The sequence below is a fragment of the Scyliorhinus canicula genome, chromosome 6 (genome assembly GCF_902713615.1).
Source record: "Scyliorhinus canicula chromosome 6, sScyCan1.1, whole genome shotgun sequence".
In the NCBI taxonomy this organism is placed as follows: Eukaryota; Metazoa; Chordata; class Chondrichthyes; order Carcharhiniformes; family Scyliorhinidae; genus Scyliorhinus; species Scyliorhinus canicula.
Window position 1 is genome coordinate 191237547 of NC_052151.1, and position 23528 is coordinate 191261074.

At 48.8% G+C, this 23528-nt stretch overlaps 1 protein-coding gene across 15 annotated transcripts in view; it reads right to left on the reverse strand.

The window, feature by feature from the left end:
• Nucleotides 1-473: 473 nt before the first annotated feature.
• The window catches only part of adgrb3 (adhesion G protein-coupled receptor B3), a 920539-nt gene continuing 897484 nt past the window's right edge, over nt 474-23528 (reverse strand). For 14 of the 15 annotated variants that reach the window (XM_038800688.1, XM_038800695.1, XM_038800692.1 and 11 more), the window contains 4 exons: nt 5558-5593; nt 4669-4773; nt 4500-4553; nt 474-1266 (listed from right to left, as the gene is read on the reverse strand). In XM_038800688.1, the coding sequence (XP_038656616.1) occupies nt 1078-1266; nt 4500-4553; nt 4669-4773; nt 5558-5593 (384 nt within the window). In that variant the 3' untranslated portion in view covers nt 474-1077. The remainder of the gene's footprint in view (nt 1267-4499; nt 4554-4668; nt 4774-5557; nt 5594-23528) is intronic. The other variant, XM_038800698.1, reaches the window with a different exon arrangement.

Sequence of the window (23528 nt, forward strand, 5' to 3'; positions counted from 1 at the left end):
GATACGTGAGTTTGAGTAGGGTGATCATTGCTCGGCACAACATCGAGGGCTGAAGGGCCTGTTCTGTGCTGTACTGTTCTAAATTCTAAATTCAGTGGTCATGCTGATTTGTAGAAGTCAGTCCAATATCAAGAATTACCTTTACTTACTAAGGAAGAAAGAGCTCGGGTTTATATAGCACCTTGTAAAACCTCATCCTGCGCTCTACAGCCAATTAAATACTATTTGAAGTGCGGTCACTCTTAACGTCGGAAGTGTGGCAACCAATTTGAACAGCAAGGCTTGAGAAAACTCATGTACTGATGGAAATCTGTGGGTTTAGGGATCTTGATTCTCCCTTTTATTAGAAGCGCAATATTTTTAAAATTAGTGCGCATGATTTAGCTCCATGATTGTGAAACGACGGTGAAAGATCATTGTCGAATGCAGACTCTTAATAATCTACAAACTGTAGAAAGTAGATGAAACTAATATGTAGACAAAAATTTATTTACACCATACAACATTTTAAATATTTTGTACACGTTTGCAGCCAAGAAAGCTATTTCTGTGCTTTCGTGCGAAATCTGCAATAATAAAGATGTGAAATATATTATTCATATAAAAGTGAGAGTATTACTTTATTGCATTGAAAGCAATGAAGAACATAGCTCCACAACCATTCATTTAAATGACAGAAAATTGTTTGCTTTTATATTATAAAGTAAAAAGTGTAGTAATGGCCAAACAGACTGTTATAAATCTTAAAAACTGCATAAATATATACATTGTGCTTCATGGTGAAGTTTTCTTCTTAAAACTAAACCAAATGAAGCTATTACGACATGTATCTTTGCTTGAGGTTTATCTATAAAGATTACCTTACAATTCATTCCACATTAACGTACAACACATGATGGTAATAATTGTACATCTTGTATCTCACTAAATAAGATAGTGAGAAATGTTAAAGACATGGACATCTTTTTTCCTGGTGCATACAGTCTCTAAATTACTCTAAAAGAGTCCAGACATAAAGACCAGGCTTCTGTAAAAGGTTTTGAAGTGCAAGAGATTTTACTTGTGACCGGCTTGAGTTTAAACTTCAGTTTGAAAATCCCCTTCCTGCACATCTAAGGGCATAGAGAGACACTTCTCCCATTCTGCTTGTCTTAATTCTAATGCCTCTTTTGCTTCTGCATCCAGTACATTCATCGGTGAGTAGTGTTGGTAGTCACCGGGGTTCTTATAAACATCCCAGTCATGCTTGCTGGGTGTCGGGTTGTCCTGTGGGAACAGGTTAATCCAGTGTTAATCCACATTGCTTGGCTGGAGATTTGATAATAATAATCATCTTTATTGTCACAAGTAGGCTTACATTAACACTGCAATGAAGGTACTGTGAAAATCCCCTAGTCGCCACGACTGTTCAGGTACACAGAGGGAGAATTCAGAATGTCCAAATTATCTTTCGGACTTTGGGAAGAAACCAAAGCGCCCGGAGGAAACCCACGCAGACACGGGGGGAACGTGCAGACTTTGCACAGACAGTGACCCAAGGCGGGAATCGAACCTGGGACCCTGGTGCTGTGAAGCCATAGTGCTAACCACTATGCCACCGTGGTTATGAAGCAAAACAACAAAAGGGGTACGCAAACACTTCAAAAGTGGTCGGGTATAAAAATGAAAAAGAAAATCAAATTATTTCTGCCGTCCTCGTTTTGAAGTCCCTCCATGGATCTTGCCTTACCCTCTAACCACGCAAAGTGCTACCACTGCAGGCCTTGATTTTAATCACTCTACCCCTGATGGACACGCCTTCAGGTGTCAAGGACCTGAGCTCTAGAATTCTCTTCGTAAACATCTCCACCTCTCTATCCCATCTCCTTTAAGACTTTAACAAGCTCCTGAAAACCAACCTCTTTGATCAAGCCTGCCCCAATAGGAAGTAGATCAAACCAACATGTAGACAAAAAATATTTACACCATACATTTAAAATGTTTTACACAAGTTTTCAGCCAAGAAACCTATTTCTGTGCAAGGTCGACAATAATATGCAATTAAAAAAAAAAAATCACATAAACATGGCACCGTTATGTGGCCCAGTATCATATTGTTCCCGGTAACGACTCTGTGAAGAACCTCAGGATGCTTTATTATGGTCAAGGAGCTATAGAAGTGAAATTTGTTGCAGTATTCAGTTTGACATCACCTGGTGGAGTGCCTGCATTTGTGGCAGGTGCTTGTCCAGAGAGGGTGAGAGTCCATTTATATAAGAGGAGCTCCGCTGACTGCAGGAATAAAGCTCTCATTTCATCAACTGTGCTAAGTAGAAACAAACCCGATTTCAGATCAACAAAAACCGAAGTCTATGAAGCTGGCGTTGTAACAAGTGACATTGGTCTTGAAGGCTAGCGTTATGGATTTGAACCATCCAGCCACCTCGACAACTGGGTGTGGAACTTGGGCTTCCCGATGAGAAATTTAAATGGGAGGGACAGGGACTGCTCTCGCCAGACTGGACGAAACGTAATGCTCGTCGAGAATCCGCTCATTCAGTGGGATAGAATGGTGCAGCCTCTGAATGTTCTTTTAAGTTTGAGCACAGGACAGGCTTCACCTTGATCAACCCAAGCTAAAATAAGGTGCTGGTCACAAAGGACACTGCACGGGGTTTGGTACCCAACAACTACTATTAACAAGGTTTACTTTCCCCGAACTGTTTCTTCATAGCCCCACATGGTGTGTAGGAAATTAGGAACAAGAGGAACGCTATTCTGCCCCTCCAGCCAGCTCTGCCACGTATTTCTTAATGCATTCACAGGACGTGAGCTTTGCTGGATAGGTCAGCAATTACTGGCCATTCCCCAATTCACTTGAGAAAGTGGTGGTGAGCTGCCTTCTTGAAAATAACAAAGTGGCTTGCCAAGCCATTTCTGAGGGCAGTCAACCACATTGCTGTGGGTCTGGACTCACATGTAGGCCAGACCAGGTAAGGACGGCAGATTTCCTCCCCTAAAGGACATTTGTGAACAAGATGGGTTTTGTGACAATCCAGTAGTTTCATTATTGATTTCAGTTTGAGATCATTAACCCAGCCCTCTTAATTACTAGTCTAGTAATAACATAACCACTATGCCCTATTCAATTAGATCATAGCTGATCTACATCTTAACTCCAACTGCCTTCCTTGGTTCTGTAACTCCCTAATCACCTTGCCTAACACAAATTACAGATGACAATTCATCCTACATGAGAGGAAATCCATTCTCAGTCACTGGTAAAAGTCCCCAACTCGTAAACAAGAGCTATGAAGTGCATCAAATCTTCCTTTCAGATTCATTGGTGACCAACCAAATATAGCCGTTGAAATCGGTGAATATGCCTCTTTAATCTTTCTATCGTCTATGGAGGTCTGGTGCTCAAAGATACTCTTTTGTGTTGTATGTGCTTGCGTTCTCGCAAACTGTGAGTCCAGCACAAGAGTGAAGTGTTTCAGAGGATGCCTGATTATAAATCGCTGGGAAAGAATCTGGAGGTTTCAACTGTCTCACTTCAAGAACCAAAATGCCATAGCAACAGCTTACATTTCGACTGTAACTGCATAAGTGGCATAATCTAATATCCTGCCAAACGCATGATATTAAGTGTATTGCTAAAACCTTAAAGAATGTTACAATGTCTTAAATTAAAATCGTCATCCTTGTTCTCATCCCCACATAGCCTTGCCTCTCACAATTTGTGTAATCACCTCCAGCCCCACAACCCTCCGAGATATCTGTGCTCTGCCAATTCAGACCACTTGAGTGTCTCCAATTTTAAACACTCTACCAGTGTTGGTCATGCCTTCAGCTGCCTGTAGCTAAACTGTGGAATTCCTACTCCTCAAGCTTTCTGATTCTAAGATGCTCCTCGAAACACACCTTTTTGGGTGGGATCGTATCCCCCCCCCCCCCTCCCCCCGCCGACCCTCCCGGTGTATTTTCCAGCGACGGACTCAGCTCGCCATTGGCCGGTGGCAGGATCTTCTAGTCCTGTCGATGTCAACAGCAATTTGCCTTGTTCACCGGCCGAGTTGCTGGCGAACCCATTGTGGGGAGGGGGGTCACCAATGATGGGGCTGGAAGATCCCGCTCGCAGGAAGCGCTGGAAAATTCAGCCCCTGATGTCTCCCCGTGTGTCTTGGTGTTAAATGATATTTGGTACCTCTTCTGTGAAAAACCTTGGGAGGATATTTTACGAACTTCAAGGTACTTTAAAAGATGAAAGTTATTAGTGACGATTCCTTTCTTTATTCCCTCCCTTTCCGCAGATATCTTCACCTTGATTCACTTCACACCTCCTGCTTTTTCATCATCCACCGTGCTAGGATCCTGACATAACCCTTCATCTAGGTTTCTGCATTCAGCTTATGGAGCACAGAGTTAGGAAACAGAGCAATGGTGTGGGACAGTGAGATAAGGTAGATGCAGATGTGGTTGCGGTGAGCACTTAAATTCAAGGCAGCTGCTGTACTTACACTTGCACTACCCCTCTCATACCCTGCTCCAGAGACGGTCCATGTTTTTTCATTCTTTAGAAACAAACAGAAGAGGCTGTTAAGTACAGCTGCACATTATGGATTGTACCGCACTCTCGGCTGTGCACGCTCGTTTTACATGACCGGTCAAAGTTGAATTGGTACTTACTACACTGCCTGTATTTGGGGGCTCACGGAACCTGTCCAAAGTCTGAAATTTTTGATTTAATTCTTGAAATAGTTCCATATGTCGCTTTCTTGTGTGCATGACTTTCTGTAATACAAAAATGTGACACAATAAACCTTCTACTCCATTGTAGCACATTAACACATTCAGATCAGCTACGTATATTTGAGGAAAGAAATCAGCTTCCCATCTAAACTCAAAAAACAATCTATCTTTAGGATAATAAAATTAGAGATTCCAATAATGGTCAGCGTTAGGAATAAGTTGATGAAAAATTAATGGTCGCAAATGGACTTTCAGTAAGCAAACTACAAATGTATGAACCTTACAAGTAACAAGATATAGGGCTGGATCCTCCATTGTGAGTCTGTCCCCCTCCTGCTGCTAGTGAGGAAGTGGATTTTGGCGTGCTGTTCGCTGGTGGCGGCGTTCCAACTGAAACCAGCCCACACCGCAGGGAATCGAGCAGACGGGAGTGCGCTGCCGGCAGGAGCAGAGAACCCCGCCACCAGCGAACGGCCGGAGAATTCTGGCCATAATATTTACTTTGTGTCATGTCTTAGTTTCTCGAAACCCGTTTTGGAATGACACATGTCAGCAATTGTAGAATAAGTTCTCTCACAATCGGAAATCTTTTGACCTCTCGAATTCCAGTGGCCGCTGAGAATTTACGAGAAGCTGAAAGATGCTCTCGATCGAAGCACTGGGAGATGGACTGCAAAGCTATTTTTTTCCATCTCACATCCTCAGGCTCGTCAACGGAGATAAATCGTGCTGAGAGCCTGCCGTTGTCTGGCAATTACACAGAGGGGGAATAAATACAATGTCAAACACTGAAGGTTAATTGTATTTGTACATCCTGTAAACTTACTTCAAAATCCAGGTCTGAATAGCGGGACTTTCTTCTCTGCAAAAACATGAAAGGATTCATTAGATTTCTTGGTGTGATTTAAAAAAAAACAATTGAGGCCAAAAATGTTTTCTTCCTGTTTCATAAAAATTGTTTTGAGCTACTCTCTGTTTTCGGGCTGTCAAAAGAATGGCACCAATTCTCAAATAAGAACTAGGTTTCATGGCGAGAAGGCAGATTGGAGATTAGAGACTTGTGGCATTCGTGACTTTTCTGGCCAACACTGGATAAATTGGCCATGGCAATCTCCATTCTTCAATATAAAACCTTGAATGAAATTCTGAGCCTAGAGTAAAGATTCACAGATACACCACTTACAGCTGTACACGGTCACCCAGAGAGGAAGGCACCAGTTTTGCACTGTGATATTTTGAGTCAGTAGCTCTTATTCCTCACCACTTGAAACATCCTTGTCTCAAATGGACAATCACTTCTGTTGACCAAACTATTGCCCATTTCCATCAACGCCTATTTTAAGTTGCTGATTATAACATCTAAAATTCTCACCTGCACAGTTGTGCTTACTCATTAGATCACGTAAACGCGCTGAATGCAAAATCAAATACTTGTTGATTCACAACTCTTTGTGATAAAGTTAGTAAAGTGCAGATGTATAGTGATTTAAATTTCACCAATGGTTTATTTATCTCAAACATGTCCCACAATGCGAATTTTTAATGTCACCTTTCTGGCAGTTTTTAAAATTGTCACAGAAATGATTTTTCACTCTGCCCCGGCCGTCATGCTGTCTAGGCATTGTGTAGGGTGGGCAAATCGCGGTCAGACAAATAGGACTTCTATAAATAATTGGGATTGTAAGGGTGATACACTCCCAATACTCAGAGCAGTGAACATGAGCACTTGTACTTAGGGAAGTGAACACGCTAACACATGTACTCAGTAGGAAGTCTTACAACACAATGTTAAAGTCCAACATGTTTGTTTCAAACACTAGCTTTCAGAGAACTGCTCCTTCCTCAGGTGAATGAAGAGGTATGTTCCAGAAACATACATATCGACAAATTCAAAGATGCCAGACAATGCAGAGAATGCGAGCATTTGCAGATAATTAAGTCTTTACGGATCCAGAGATAGGGGTGACCCCAGGTTAAAGAGATGTGAATTGTCTCAAGCCAGGACAATTATTAGGATTTCGCAAGCCCAGGCCAGATGATGGGGGATGAATGTAATGCAACATGAATCCCAGGTCCCGGTTGAGGCTGCACTCATGTGTGCGGAACTTGGCTATAAGTGTCTGCTCGACGATTCTGCGTTGTCGCGCGTCCTGAAGGCCGCCTTGGAGAACGCGTACCCGGAGATCAGAGGCTGAATGCCCTTGACTGCTGAAGTATTCCCCGACTGGTAGGGAACATTCCTGGCTGGTGATTGTCGTGCGATGTCCGTTCATTCGTTGTCGCAGTGTCTGCATGGACTCGCCAATGTACCACGCTTCGGGACATCCTTTCCTGCAGCGTATGAGGTAGACAACGTTGGCCGAGTCGCTCGAGTATGTGCCGCGTACCTGGTGGGTGGTGTTACCACGTGTAATGGTGGTATCATGTTGATGATCTGGCACGTCTTGCAGAGATTGCCAAGGCAGGGTTGTGTGGTGTCGTGGTCGCTGTTCCGAAGGCTGGGTAGTTTGCTGCAAATAATGGTTTGTTTGAGGTTGCGCGGTTAGAGTGGAGGCGCACGATGCATTGCACAGAAAATGGCAGGAGAAGCTGGAGGACGTGGACAATAGGTCAAGGAGGCAGAACCTGCGGATTTTGGGTCTCCCTGAAGGCGTGGAGGGGTCGGATGCTGGAGCGCATGTGACCACGATGCTGGGTACGCTGATGGGCGCGGGGGCTTTCCCGCGGCCCCTGGAGCTGGATGGGGCACACAGAGTCCTGGCAAGGAGGCCGAGAGCGAATGAGCCACCGAGAGCTATGGTGGTAAGATTCCACCGCTTCACCGACAAGGAGTGTGTCTTGCGATGGGCGAAGAAGGAGCGGAGCAGCAGGTGGGAGAACAGAGAGATCCGTATTTATCAGGACTGGAGTGCAGAGCTGGCCAAGAAACGTGCGGGATTCAACCGGGCCAAGGCGGTCCTCCACGGAAAGAGGGTGAAGTTCGGGCTGGTACAACCGGCGAGGCGGTGGGTTACATATCAGGACCGGCACCACTATTTCGACAGGCCGGATGAGGCGTGGACTTTCATCAAGAATGACAAGCTGGACTCGAGTTAATGGACTGCAGTTTGTTGTGGGGGTTGTTGGCGGGGGGGAGGGGGCGGTGTAATGTTGGGGTTTCCCCCGTGTTTTTGTCGCCCCTTTGCCCTAGGCCCTCGAGGCTGTGGGTGAGGTCGCAGTTGGGAGGAGCTGAGCCACAGGAGGTAGAGTCGGCCCAGGCAGGGAGCGCGGTTTCCCACAAACTGGTGGGGGTGGCACCTGAAGCTGGGGGTTTCAGTGTATGGTACTTTGTTTTGTTTTTCTTTCTCTGTTCCCACGGGGTGTAGCGGGGGACTCTCTCTACCCCACTTAGGTGGGGGGGGGGGGTTGGAGATTTGTAAGGGGAACCCACAGGGGGATTGAAGGTGGAGATGGGAGCGGCCGGGGTCAGCATGAGTCAGCTGACTTACGGGAGCGCAACGAGGGGGTGGGGGGCTAAGCAGTTGCTTGGCCGAGGGAGAGGGGGAGTTGGGAGGAGGGGGGGGGGGGGGGAACTGAGTTGCTGCTGTGCTGATTGAGGGGGAGTTGATGGTAAGAGGGAAAGTCGGGGCGGGGAGCCTCCGTCTGGGGGGCTGGAGGGTGCGGGAGGCGCGGGCACGGGGCTGGCCTAAAAAAGGAGATGTCTAGTCGGCGGGTGGGGGGGGGGGGGGGGGGGGGGGGGAGAGGGAGGGGGGCTGGTAGACCCCCGACCAGGCTGATCACGTGGAACGTGAGAGGCCTGAATGGGCCGGTCAGAGGGCCTGTGTGTTTTTGCACTTAAATGGGCTAAAGGCAGACGTAACCATGTTACAGGAAACACACCTGAAGGTCGCGGATCAAACCAGGCTGAGGAAAGGATGGGCGGGGCAGGTTTTCCACAGGGCTGGATGCGAAGAACAGGGGGGGTTGCAATGTTGGTGAGCAAGCGGGTGGCATTTGAGGCGGCAGGTATTGTGGCGGATAAGAGGGGTCGATATGTTATGGTGAGTGGCAGATTGCAGGGGGCCCGGGTGGTGCTAGTGAATGTGTATGCTCCAAACTGGGACAATGCAGGGTTCATGAAGCGGATGTTGAGTAGAATCCTGGATGTGGAGTCATGCAGTTTGGCAATGGGAGGGGGGCTTTAATACGGTCCTGGTCCCAGCACTGGATCGGTCTAGATCTAGATTGGGTAAGAGGCTGGCAGCGGCCAAGGTCCTGAGGGGGTTCATGGACCAGATGGGGGGAGTGGATCCGTGGAGATTTGCCAGGCCAAGGGCGAAGGAGTTTTCCTTCTCCCATGTGCACAAGGCGTACTCGCGGATTGATTTTTTCGCGCTAATCCCGAGAGTGGAGGGAGTGGAGTATTCGGTCATTGCGATCTCGGACTATGCCCCGCACTGGGTGGATTTGAGGCTGGGGGCGGAGAGAGGCCAATGCCCTCTGTGGAGAATGGACGTGGAACTACTGGCGGATGAGGAGGACTGTGGACGGGTTCGGAGGTGTACCCTACGCTATGTGGAGACCAATGATAATGGGGAGGTTTCGGTGAGTGTGGTCTTGGAGGCGCTGAAGGCAGTTGTCAGAGGGGAGCTAATTTCAGTCAGGGCCCACAGAGAAATGAGGGATAGGATGGAGAGGGAGAGATTGGTGGGGGAGATACTTAGGGTGGACAGGAGGTATGCGGAATCCGCCGAGGAGGCGTTGTTGAAGGAGCGCCGGAGCCTGCAGGCGGTGTTTGACTTGCTTACCACGGGGAAGGGTGAGGCTCAGCTGAGGAAGTTACAGGGAGCAGTGTACGAGTATGGGGAGAAGGCAAGTAGGATGCTGGCGCATCAGCTGTGGAAGAGAGAGGCGGCCAGGGAAATTGGGGGAATTAGAGATAGCGGGTGTAACACGGTGCTGAGCTTGGCAAGGATTAACGAGGTCATCAAGGACTTTTATGGCAAACTGTACGAGTCAGAACCCCGGCGGGGAGTGTGGGGGGGGGGGGGGGGTGGGGGGGATGAGGCAGTTCCTGGACCAACTGAGGTTTCCACAGGTGGAGGAGGGGCGAGTAGAGGGATTGGGGGCCCCGATTAAGATGGAGGAACTGGTTAAGGGGTTGGGGGTATGCAGGTGGGCAAGGCCCCGAGACCGGATGGGTATCCGGTAGAGTTTGATGGGAAATTCTTGTAGCTGCTGGGTCCGCTGTTGTTGAGGACGTTCAACGAGGCTAAGGAAAAGGGAACCCTTCCCCCGACAATGTCGCAGGCTCTGATCTCGCTTATCCTCAAGCGAGATAAGGACCCGTTGCAATGTGGCTCCTATGGGCCGATTTCACTCCTTAATGTGGATGCCAAGCTGTTGGCCAAGGTTTTGGCCACTAGGATTGAGGACTGTGTCCCGGGAGTGATCAATGGGGACCAGACGGGGTTTGTGAAGAGCAGGCTGCTGAACACGAATGTGCGGAGGCTCCTGAATGTGATCATGATGCCCTCGGAAGGAGGGGATGCAGAAGTGGTAGCGGCACTGGACGCGGAAAAAGCCTTTGATCGGGTGGAGTGGGAGTACCTGTGGGAAGTGTTAGGCAGGTTTGGGTTTGGAGAGGAATTTATAGGGTGGGTCAAATTGTCGTATCGGCCCCGGTAGCGAGTGTGTCCACGAACCGGCTACGGTCGGGGTACTTTAGATTACATCGAGGGACGAGGCAGGAGTGCCCCCTGTCACCCTGCTGTTTGCCCTGGCGATCGAGCCGCTGGCCATGGCGTTTAGGGAGTCCAGAAACTGGAGGGGGTTGTTGAGGAGCATCGTGTTTCGCTGTTTGCGGATGACCTGCTCCTGTACGTTGTGGATCCGGTGGAGGGGATGGTGGAGGTCGTGCAGATTCTTAGGGATTTTGGAGACTTTTCGGGGTAAAAGCTGAATGTTGTAAAAAGCGAGCTATTTGTGATACATGCGAGGGGCCAGGAAAAGAGACTGGGAGAGCTACCGCTTAAGATGGTGGAGAGGAACTTTCGCTACTTGGGCATTCAGGTGGCTAAGAGCTGGGGTGTCCTTCACAAGCTCAATTTAGCACGGCTGGTGGATCAGATGGAGGAGGACTTTAAGAGGTGGGACATGCTGCCGCTTTCCCTGGCATAAAGATGACGGTCGTCCGTCTTTTTTTTCTCTTGTTCGTCTTCCAGTGCCTTCCCATTCTCATCCTTAAGTACTTTTTCAAGTGGGTAAATAGGATTATTACGGGATTTGTGTGGGCAAACAGGACCCCGCGTGTTAAGAGACTGTTCTTGGAGCGCAGTTGGGGGGGGGGGGGTTGGCACTGCCGAACTTTTGCAGCGATTACTGGGCAGCGAATATATCCATGATTCAGAAATGGGTCATGGAGGGAGAGGGGGCGGCGTGGCAACGGGTTGGAAGTGGCGTCTTGTCAAGATACTAGCTTGGAGGCACTGATAACGGCACCGTTGCCGCTTCCGCCAACGCGGTATACCGCAAGCCCGGTGGTGGCGGCGACATTGAGGATTTGGGGGCAGTGGAGATGGCACGGGGGGGAGGTAGGGGCCTCAGTCTGGACCCCGATACAGAACAATAGACGGGGGGTTCCTAAGTTGGCACAGGGCGGGTATCAAAAGGATGGGGGACTTGTTCATTGATGGGGCTTTGCTTGCCTGAGGGCGCTGGAGGAGAAATTTGGGCTACCCCCAGGGAATACCTTTAGGTACCTGCAGGTTCGGGCGTTCATGAAAAAGCAGGTGGGGGAATTCCCGCTGCTGCCTGCCCGGAGGATACAGGACAGGGTGGTCTCGGGCATGTGGGTAGGGGATGGCAAGTTATCGGAAATATACCAGGAGCTGCAGGAGGCGGAGGAGGCTTCGGTGGAGGAGCTGAAGGGCAAATGGGAGGAGGAGCTAGGTGAGGAGCTGGATGAGGGCCTGTGGGCTGACGCCCTGGGCAGGGTCAATTCCTCCTCATCTTGCGCCAGGCTTAGCCTGATTCAGTTTAAGGTGGGGCACCGGGCGCATATGACAGGGGCGAGAATGAGTAAGTTCTTTGGGGTGGAGGACAGGTGTGTGAGGTGTTCAGGGAGCCCAGCAAATCATATCCAAATGTTCTGGGCATGCCCGGCTCTTACAGGATTTTGGAAAGGCTTCGCGGTGGATGGATTTGGGCGGTGGATGGATTTCATTTGTAAAGGGCAGATACCCCACCTTGTTTTGTTAAATTGTGAAATGGTTAAGTTGTTTTCTGTTTTATTGCAAAGTTTTCTTTTCGTTGTTTTTCTTTTTGTAGTGGTTTGTAAAAATTATTGAAAAATTTTGAATAAAAACAAATAAAAAAAAACACATGCAGACATGACAGCGAAAGCACAAACACTTGTGATAATGGGAAGTGACAAATTAACACGTGTACTCAGGGCAGTGAACATGCTAATGTCTGCACTCAGGGCAGTAAACATAATGGCACATGTACACATGACACAAAAACACACACACATGGTTGTGAACACTAACATATGCGGTCAGTGAAGTAAGCACATTAACACAGGGCAACCAACAGATATACGCTTACAACCCCTGAGGAGGAGTAACAATTACTCTATTGTCCTACAACTTGAAGTTTGACCTTAACATGGTGTTTTTTTTTAACCACGCTTGATGTAAAGAAACTAGCCTGGCAGACCTTTCTGAGTTTAAAACACAATGGGATTAGTTTTTATTGAGTTAAAAACCCACCCAGACAAAAGATATAAAAAAATCGAAAAGGTAAACCTCGACATTCACAACCCACATTCACACACAAGCATGCAAAATTTATAAGTTATGCCATAGGTAGTTATTTTGTCTCCAAAATTTAAGTTCAATGCTGAAAGGTAAAAAATTAAGAGTTCACTGTTTATGAGTCCTTTGCTGGTATTTGACGCGGTGGCAAGAATCTTTCACGGTGATCTTGGAGTTTCAGTAGTGGAGTTGAAGCCTATGTAAAATTGCAACTGCTGGAGACAATTTATTTTAAAAATGTAATCCCTTTGTTAAATATTGTTACATTATCTGTACATAGCTAAGAACTACTAACCTGGGAATAAATGTGTTACGTTTAAGTGTTCCAGGGGTCCACATTTCACAGTTGCACTAAAGACTGAAGTGATAATCTCAATCTATTTTTTTTTTCTTTTGAACAATACAGCATAGCTAAACTAAACATCAAAGGTTATCTTTACAAACCTAAAGTGGGATTACACACAACATCTGGGAACCAGAAGATACCAAGAACTGATAGCATGTTGATGCAAGCGCCAGGAAGAAAATCAAAGTCATTTAAATTAATTTAGCGCGGATTTGGAAAATGGACCCACATTTGTGCCAGAAGAAAAACAGAGCCGAAAGGTTGAGAAACAAAATGTCGTCCAACACAACAATAAGTGCATAGCTACAGCCTGCACTGAATTGCAAAGTGGATGGCGTTGTAGAAGCTTCTGCAAAGTTGAAACAAAGATGCAGATTCACATTCAGCAGCTTCCTAAAAGGCTCCAGCAATGAAGAGAGGGTCAGCTATATCCTTTGTGAGTAATTAATATAGGATTACATTCAGTTAATTACTAAGGGAATCAAGGTGGGAATAAGGCAGGAAAGTGGAGTTGAGGATGATGACATCAGGGCCGGGATTCTCCCCTACCCGGCGGGGAGAGGGGTCCCGGCGTGTTGGAGTGGCATGGACCACTCCGGTGTCGGGCTGTCCCAAAGGGGCGGAGACTTCCTCACCTTTAGGGGCCAAGCCCTCACATTGAGGGGCTAGTTCTGCGGCGGAGTGGTTCCCGCTCCGCCGGCTGGCGTGAACGGCCATTGGCGCCGTTCGCGCATGCACCGGAGCGTCAGCGGCTGCTGACGTCATCATGGCGCATGCGCAGGGGAGGGGATCTCTTCCGCCTCAGCCATGGTGAAGACCATGCTAAGGCGGAAGAAAAAGAGTGCCCCCACGGCTCAGGCCCGCCCGCCGATCGGTGGGCCTTGATCGCGGGCCAGGGCACCGTGGGGACACTCCTGGGGTCAGATCGCCCCGCGCCCCCCACCCCCCCCCCCCCAGGACCCCGGCGCCCGCCCGCGCCGCCTGCTCCCGCCGGTAATGTAGGTGGTTTAATCCACGCCGGCGGGAGAGGGTTGACAGCGGCGGGACTTCGGCCCATTGCGGGCCGGAGAATCGCCGCGGGGGGCCCGCCGACTGGCGCGATTCCCGCCCCCGCCGAATCTCTGGTGGCGGAGAATTCGGGACACGGCGGGGGGATTGACGTCGGCCCCGGGCGATTCTCCAACCCGGCGGGGGGGGGGGGTCGGAGAATCCCGCCCCAGTTCAGTCATAATCTCATTGAATGGCAGAGCGAACACGATGGGCCGAATGGCCTACTTCTGCCCGCACCTATTATGGTCTAACAGCTGAAAGCTCAACTTGAAGTGGACAGCAAAGACCCGAAAACAAGCCTGTGAAAAATTCAGGCCCTATTTCTCGCCAACATCCAATCACTGGATCTGCCGCTATGAATTTCAAGGTCTCAGACAGGAATTACGTGAGCCTTTTGATATTTTTCAAACAAGGTAAAAACATAAACCTAGAAAATATAAGTTTAAGGACAAGATGAAAGGCTGGTGAACAACTAATGTGTCATTCTGCACACCCTGAAATGCAAAATGTGCTGGTCAGGAAGGATGAGCTCACAATATCACAGCCTCTAGACACTGCCAGAGCAGACACTGCCAGAGCAGACACTGCCAGAGCAGGCAGATCAAAACACTGACTACCCAAACAGCTAATCTTCAGTTCAGCCATGACAAATGCAGCAGCGTCGATTCAGTGTCGCAGCAACAAAAGAACATATACCTAATATAGATGAGAAACTGACCTGGACCAGCCATATAAATACTGCGGCTAGAAAAGCAGGTCAGAGGATGGCAATCCAGTGACGAGTAATTAACCTCCTGACTTCCCAAAGCCTGTCCACCATCTACAAGACACAACTCAAGGGTGTGATGGAATACTCTCCGCTTTTCTAGAGGAGTGCAGCTCCTTTTTACTTTTCGCCATGGTGATAGAATATTTTTATTCAAGGCTTTCCAACAAAATATAAATATACAGAATGTCAGAAGAATGTCACATCAACCCAATAAACAACCACAACCCTCCAGACCCCTCTGACACTGACCCTCAGCCACGCCCCACCTTCCCCATTTTAACCCTCACCCCCCACACCCCCTTGCCTATCCCTTAATCCTCCTGGAATAAATCAATAAAAGGTGTCCACCTCCGGATGAACCCTTCTACCGATCCTCGCAGAGCGAACTTGATCTTCTCCAACCTCAGGAATTCTGCCAGATCGCTCCCCACACCCCTACCTTCGGCAGCTCTGAGTGTCGCCAACACAACAAAGTCTGTCTCCAGGCTATCAGGAAGGCAAAGGCCACTACATCGAACAGAAACCTAGGCAGCTCCGTGACATTTACTGTCTGCACCCGCCCCGCCAGTGACAACGGCAAAACGTCCCACCTCTTAAAATCTACCTTCATCCCCTCCACCAATCGGGCCAAGTTCAGTCTACGAAGCTGGGCCCATCTCCGCACCACCCAGGTACCGAGGTATCGAAAGCTCATCCCCACCACTGTGAACGGTAACTCCCCGAACCTCCTTTCCTGCCCTCTGACATTGATCGGGAACATCTCACTCATTCCCATGTTTAATTTAGATCCCGAAAACCGGCCGAATTCCCCATAAATCTCCATAATCCCTCCCGATACAGCTCAATGGGTCAGAAATATATAATAACAGCTGCTCAGCATGCGCCCCAATCCCTAACACCCTAAGCGCCATTGCCAATTGTTCTATCACCAAGGCGAAAAGCAATGGGGAGAGTGGGCACCCCTGCCTCGTCCCACGATGGAGCCCAAAGTAGCCAAACTCACTCGGTTTATCCGCACACTCGTCAGCAGCTGGGCCCTAGCTACAAACCCCTGTCCAAACCCGAACTGACCCAGCAGACAAATAGGCCCATTCCAACAGAATAAAAGCCTTCCCCCCAGTCCATCGCCACCACTACTACTACCTCCTGCCCTCTGAGGGCATTATAACCACATTAAGTAACCTTCGCACATTCGCCGACTACTGTCTTCCTTTCACAAACCCGCTTGATCCTTCCCGATCAACCCTGGCATACAGTCCTCAATCCGCGAAGCAAGCACCTTTGCCAACAGCTTGGCGTTGACATTCAATAATGATATGGGGCTGTACAACCCACACTGCTGCGGGTCCTTATCCTTTTTTAGAATTAGGGAGATGGAAGCCTGTGATAACACAGGGGGAGATCCTCCCTCTCCTCGTTATACGCCCTCACCAGCAGTGGCCCCAGCTCTGCCCCAAACAGTTTATAAAACTCGTCTGGGAGTCCATCCGGGCCCAGGGCCTTTCCTGCCTGCATCGCGCCCATGTCATCCATCACCTCCTGCAGTCCAATCGGGGCCTTCAGACCCTGAAGCTGCCTCTCCTCCACCCTAGGAAACCAACCCATCCAGGAACCGCCTCATATGCCCCTCCCCCGTCAAGGGCTTTGACTCAAAGTCTCGTATAAAAAGTCACAGAAGTCCCATTCACCCCCTCCAGAATAACCATGACCGTACCCCCCTCGTTCCTCACCCTATCAATCTCACTTGCCGCTGCCTGCTTCCTCAGCTGACGGGCCAGCACCCTCGTCATCTTCTCCCTGTACTCGTACACTGCCCCACTAGCCCTCCGCAACTGCCCCACCGCCTTCCCCATAGACACTAACCCAAACTCCATCTGGAGCCTGTTCCTCCCCTCCAAAGGCCCCTGCCCGGCGTCACCGAGTACCTCCTAGCCACCTTCAAGATCTCATCGACCAGCCTCGCCCTCTCCACCCGCTCCACACTCTCCCGAATCAAAATAAACTCTCCTCTAACTACAGCCTATCAAAACGTGACGGGTGTAACCGCCCGGTATTGTTCACCTCCACATAACCTCGAATGGCAGCCCTCACCCACTCCCCCCACCCCCTCCCTCTCATCCAACAACAGCCCCATTGAGCCTCCCCTGAACCACCCGCAAATCCACCCAATGCGGTGCATGGTCAGAGACCACGATCACCCAATACCCCGAGTCGGCCAGCCCCGCCAGCAGTGCCTTGTCCATCACCAAAAAATACACCTGGGAATACAGCCGGTGCACACAGGAGAAGTATGAAAACTTCGCCCTTGGCCTCCCAAACTTCTATGGGTCTGCCCCTCCCCATGCGCTCCATGAACCACCCCCTCAGCTCCCCAGCCACTGCCGACACCCTCGTCGACTTCAGGCTCAACTGGTCCAGGACCATATTGAAGTCACCCCCCCCCCCCATAATCTGCCAGCCTCCCCGGACAGGCGCCGGAATGTGGCGACTAGGGGCTTTTCACAGTAACTTCATTGAAGCCTACTCGTGACAATAAGCGATTTTCATTTCATTTCATTCCCTCCAGCTTCCCACTGACCACCAAATACCACCCCCCCCATCCCCCAACCACCCCCCCGGATCGGCCACAATGTTCCCCACCTCAAATGACACCCTCTTATTGACCAACACCGCCACTCCCCTCGTCTTCATATCCAGCCCCAAGCGGAACACCTGCCCCACCCATCCATTCCTCAGCCTCGACTGATCCCCCAGCTTCAGGTTTGTCTCCTGAAAAGACTCCTCAGGTGTGACCATTCTACTTTCCATTTCAACCCTCGCATGTTCCAAGTGACCAGCCTGGTCAGGGGTCTCCCTGTCCCCCCCCCCCCATCCCCTGCCGATTAGCTACACCCCTTCTTCGGCCAGCCCCGGCCCATGTCACCCCAGGCCAGCCCTTGGATGTCCACCGCCATCTCTCCCTTCCCAATTGCGCCACACCAACCACACCCATGTCAGTAACCCAGCTTCCTCCATCCCCAAACAAAGAACCACCCCCATTTCCACCCCCCCTTCCACCTGCCAACCCCACTTCACTTCCGTTAACTAGCCCATCCAGCGAGCATGATGGTCCCTGCCCAAGGCGTCTAACTTCCCCTTCCCTCTCTAATCTCCCCTCCCATCCACCAGCCAATGAAGAACAAAAGGCACACTCCCCATCACTGCTCCCGCATCAAAACCCACCCAAAACATTCTACTAGATACATAAAGCCCCTCTCCAAAGTTCAGTGTCCTCACACCCCTCCCAGTCCATGGTCCCTCATAAAGTCCATCGCGTCCTCTAGCGAGTGAAAATAAAACTTCTGCTTTTGGTGGTCACCCACAAGCGGGCAGGGTACAAAACCCCAAACTTCACTCCCCTCTTGAAGAGGGGGGCCTTTACCTGGTTAAACTGGCTCTCCTCTGCGCCAACTCCCCATCAAGGTCTTGGTAGACCCGCAGCTCGTTCCCCTCCCAGGTGCACCTCCTGGTCTGCCTTGCCCATTTGAAAATGTTTCCCTTGTCCAAGAAATGGTGCAGCCACGCCACCATTGTCCTCGGGGGGATACCCACCTGCGGTCTCCTCCTCAGCACCCGGTGTGCCAGATCCACCTCAAGGATCCGATCAAAGGCCCCTTCATCCAATATCCTCGTCACATACTTGCCAGCCCCAGCTGCCTTATGCCCGCAGGCATCCCGGCCATCCTCAAATTCTGGAGTGATTCTCCAGGTCCTCCAATTTCCCTCTGAGCCTCTTCTGACTGTCCACGACCATCTCCAACTCCACCTCCAGCAAGGCTATCCGCTACTCCTGCTCTCCCACCACCTCCTCCACCTTTTGTATCGCCTGAGCCTCCAACCTCTTCCGGAATATAGCGTAACATCATCCCACTCAGACTGCGGCAACAGATCGTTCCTGGTGGCATCCGTGTGTACTATCTACAAGATGCACTGCAGGACCTCACCAAAGTCCCTTCAGCAGTACATTCCAAACCCACGGCCACTACCACCTAGGACAAGAGCAGCAGATACCTGGGAACACCACAACCTGGAGGTTCCCCTCCAAGTCCTCACCATCCTGACTTGGAAATACATCGCTATCCCTTCACTGTCGCTGGGGAAAAATTCTAGAACTCCCTCACTAACAGCACTGTGGGTGTATCTACACTTCAGGGACTGCAGCGGTTCAAGAAGGCAGCTCAGCACCAACTTTTGAAGGGCAACTAGAGATGGGCAATAAATGCTGGCAGAACTAGCGACACCCACATCCCGAAAATGAATTCTAAAAACTAAAATCTGACAGTTAGGTACAACCCAAAGCAGAGGGACACACAAAGGAAGAAATGTTAACTGCAGACTCGATGGGCCGAATGGTTTTCTTGTGCGCTGGATGGATTCTATGGAACAAAAGGTCCTGCTATCCTGGGGTTGAGCAGTTGTGAACGTCGGTAGATTATGTCTGTAAACCATGAAGGAGGTGACACTGAGGGTTGAAGGTCGTATGTGCACCCATTGAAAAGTGCCCTTTCATCAGAAGCAAAGACAAGGCATAAAGATTTATTACCAAATAGAACATAGAACATAGAACATAGAACATTACAGCACAGAACAGGCCATTCGGCCCTCGATGTCGTGCCGAGCAATGATCACCCCACTTAAACCCACGTAACCCGTAACCCAACAATCCCCCCATTAACCTTACACTACGGGCAATTTAGCATGGCCAATCCACCTAACCCGCACATCTTTGGACTGTGGGAGGAAACCGGAGCACCCGGAGGAAACCCACGCACACACGGGGAGGACGTGCAGACTCCACACAGACAGTGACCCAGCCGGGAATCGAACCTGGGACCCTGGAGCTGTGAAGCATTGATGCTAACCACCATGCTACCGTGAGGCCCCATGTGAATGGGGCGACTAGGGGGTTTTCACAGTAACTTCATTGGAGTGTTAATGTAAGCCTACTTGTGACAATAAAGATTATTCTTATTAACATCACAGGAAAGGAGTCAAATTAGAGCTGAGATGAGACCAGAAAAGGTGAGGAGTTACAGATGATCTCTCAGTAAGTGATGCAGAGATGGCCTGATAAGATACAGCAAACATAGCCAGCAATACAGCAGTGTCGGTCTGTTTGAGATGGCATCTCACTGGAAGATATGCTTTGCTATCTGGATCCAGAATAAACATACACAAAACAATGCAAGATAAACATGAAGGCTACATGGGAATGCAGAGTTGTAGGCTCAGATCCTACAGCTGTGTACTGGATGAACACTTACAAAGACATCGAACGAATGGTGGGCGGGGTTCTCCCCCCCCCTTCAGAGACTAGTGTTGACGCTATCGGTGGACTTCACCGACAGCAAAATTGGCGCCGGGATTACTGAGGCCCTGGCGAATACCGGTTGTGGCCCGCTAATGATGAGTCAATGGGGTTTCCTGTACGTGAGGAGTAGAACGCATTGCCGCCGTTGTCAAGGCACCAGAGCATGGAATTCTGTTGGGTGCCCGGCGCCGGCCACGATTTCCACCTCACGCACCATTCTCCGCTCAATCGCATTTACCGATTCTGGCATCGGCCGACGGATAATCCTGTCAGGTGTCTATATGCGATGTATGCCAGAAATACCGAAACACACAGCAGAATGTGGAGTACGCTACTGAAGTGCCAACCAGTCCATAACATACTGTGGGAGCTGATTTATTCACACAATCAAGAATGGTATCCCATAGTCATGAATTACTACTAAAAGTTCCCTTTTATCTGTCTGAAGGATGAAAGTCCTCAGGGCCACAACAACTCACAGCAATGGGAGTTCTATTTGCTCAGCAAGTGATTGCTGAAAGATTAATATGTAACAACGGCACCCAGTCCACATCCAGAGACGTTAAGGAACTCACTGAACAAAATCCCCACATTACTCAAGGGGACACGAGTTTGTAGAAATACATATAGTCAAAGGAATCACTGTAAAATGCCGCTGGACAAAGACCCAAACTTTGTCTCATCATCACTCTGATTCAAACCTCTCACGGCTGATAATGAAATAACCTGCTGAGTTGCTGAATGGAAGAAAATATAAGGCTACACTGCTACGCAAAATATATCCTCCGAGTGACCAGAAGGAAGTGAGATAACCATTTAGTGAAACACAGGAAAGAGGAGGTCAGCACTTTAACAAACCTGCCGAATCCCGACCAGAGCTGTTAAAAGGACACAACGAGGAGCACATACAGGATACAGTCTGTGTCCCTGGGTCCCAGCAAAAGTTGTTGGTGAAGGGGTTCCGTTTATTTCCAAAAATCGATTGATAATCTTTAGTTTATAAAAGTTAATGAAACAGGTACATTGATAGCAGCATAACGCTGTAAATAAAGCGGGATGTTATATATTGCGCTATCTGTAAATAGTAAGTAGTAAGATGGGCAATAAATGCTGATCCAGCAAGCGACGCCCCCATCCCTTGAACAAATAAAGAACTGGCAAGGAATTCGAGTGTTCCCGAAGGGCCACATTCTACAGCTGCACAAGAGACTGTGACAGCTTTGGCAAAGGGTCATCTGGACTCGAAACGTTAGCTCTTTTCTCTCCTAACAGATGCTGCCAGACCTGCTGAGATTTTCTAGCATTTTCTCTTTTGGACTCACAGACTCTATCTAGGCCTGTTTTGCTGTTATGGGCCTTGTTAAATTTAAGTGGCTCTCCCTTAGCCAGTCCAACTCTCACGGGTTCTAACACCTAACATCTCAGTTCTCTGAGGGCAGCAGGGTAGCATGGTGGTTAGCATAAATGCTTCACAGCTCCAGGGTCCCAGGTTCGATTCCCGGCTGGGTCATTGTCTGTGTGGAGTCTGCACGTCCTCCCCCTGTGTGCGTGGGTTTCCTCCGGGTGCTCCGGTTTCCTCCCACAGTCCAAAGATGTGCGGGTTAGGTGGATTGGCCATGCTAAATTGCCCGTAGTGTCCTAATGAAAGTAAGGTTAAGGGGGGTGTTGTTGGGTTACGGGTATAGGGTGGACATGTGGGTTTGAGTAGGGTGATCATGGCTCGGTACAACATTGAGGGCCGAAGGGCCTGTTCTGTGCTGTACTGTTCTATTCTATCTCCTGTGATGCCCACATTCATGCACACACTAGCATGTAACGTTTACCACATTCACACGCACAGAAGCATGCAGCTTTGACCACATTCACACAAGGCATGCAACTTTGACCACATTCACACAAGCATGTAACTTTTACCACATTCACACAAGCATGCAATGTTTGCCACATTCACACAAGCATGTAACACTGACCACATTCACACGCACACAAGCATGTAACACTGACCACATTCACACACACACAAGCATGTAACATTTACCACATTTACACGCACACAAGCATGTAACATTTACCACATTTACACGCACACAAGCATGGAACATTTACCACGGTCACACGCACACAAGCATGTAACATTTACCACCTCACACAGGCATGTAACATTTACCACATTCGCATGCACACAAGCATGTAACTTTCACCACATTCACATGCACACAAGCATGGAACATTTACCACGGTCACACGCACACAAGCATGTAACATTTACCACATTTACACGCACACAAGCATGGAACATTTACCACGGTCACACGCACACAAGCATGTAACATTTACCACCTCACACAGGCATGTAACATTTACCACATTCGCATGCACACAAGCATGTAACTTTCACCACATTCACATGCACACAAGCATGTAACGTTTACCACATTCTCAGCTGCACTAGCATCTAACATTTACCACATTCACATGCACACAATCATGTAACATTTACCACGGTCACATGCACACAAGCATGCCACATTTACCATATCCACAAGCACACAGGCATGCAACGTTTACCACATTCACACACACAAGTATGCAGAATTTACAATTTATACTGTGGTAGTTTCTTTCTTAGCCAAAGTAAAGATCAATGCTGAAAGGTAAGAAATTGAGAATTCACTATGTAAAAATTATTTGCTGGTATCTATGGCTGCGTCAGACATTTTTCACATTGATCCTGAAGTTCCAGGTGTGCAGTTGAAGCCCACCGAAAACGGCAATTGCCAGGTACAATTTCTTTTTAAAATCGAATCTGCCTTTTCCAGTGGTCAATGATTTTTTGCATCTGTGGTTCCTTTCTGATGATAAATTCACTAACTCTTTGCCGGATTTTAAAACAGTAAGCAATGGCGTCTTAACTTTGGGCGAAAGGGAAAAGAGCTTGTTGCTCTTCAGTAACCTATCTGCTATATTTTGAAGGCATTCCAAAAATGGTTACTCCAGTCACATGACCTTTCTCCCCATCATGATTTCAAAAGCTGTTTGTTTAGCTGATGTTTGGACCAACTGTGGCTTTTGTTTCACGGTCTTGTTGGTTAGATTATGTGAAATCCCGCCATTCACCCCAAAATATAAATGTTGCTGAGTTAGGATAAACACATTTCCATGCAGCTATTGGCCTAGTAGACCTTCTGTCTCCACTTAGTACGTAGCCTTATAGAAATTCAAATGTGAGGTTCAGAAAATCTGTTTCAAGGAGTTCTAGATATCAACAGGTGTGAAATACCATAAGAGTGTCATGGGCTAGTCTGAATTGTAATTCACATTGAAACTTTACAGAAGCTGGCCAACTTGCAATACCAGACATCAGGAGACGGTAGAAAGAGGGCAAATCGACCGTGGATATCTAACGAAATAAGGGAGCGTATCAAATTGAAGGAAAAAGCATACAAAGTGGCAAAGATTAGTGGGGACTAGAGGACTGGGAAATAT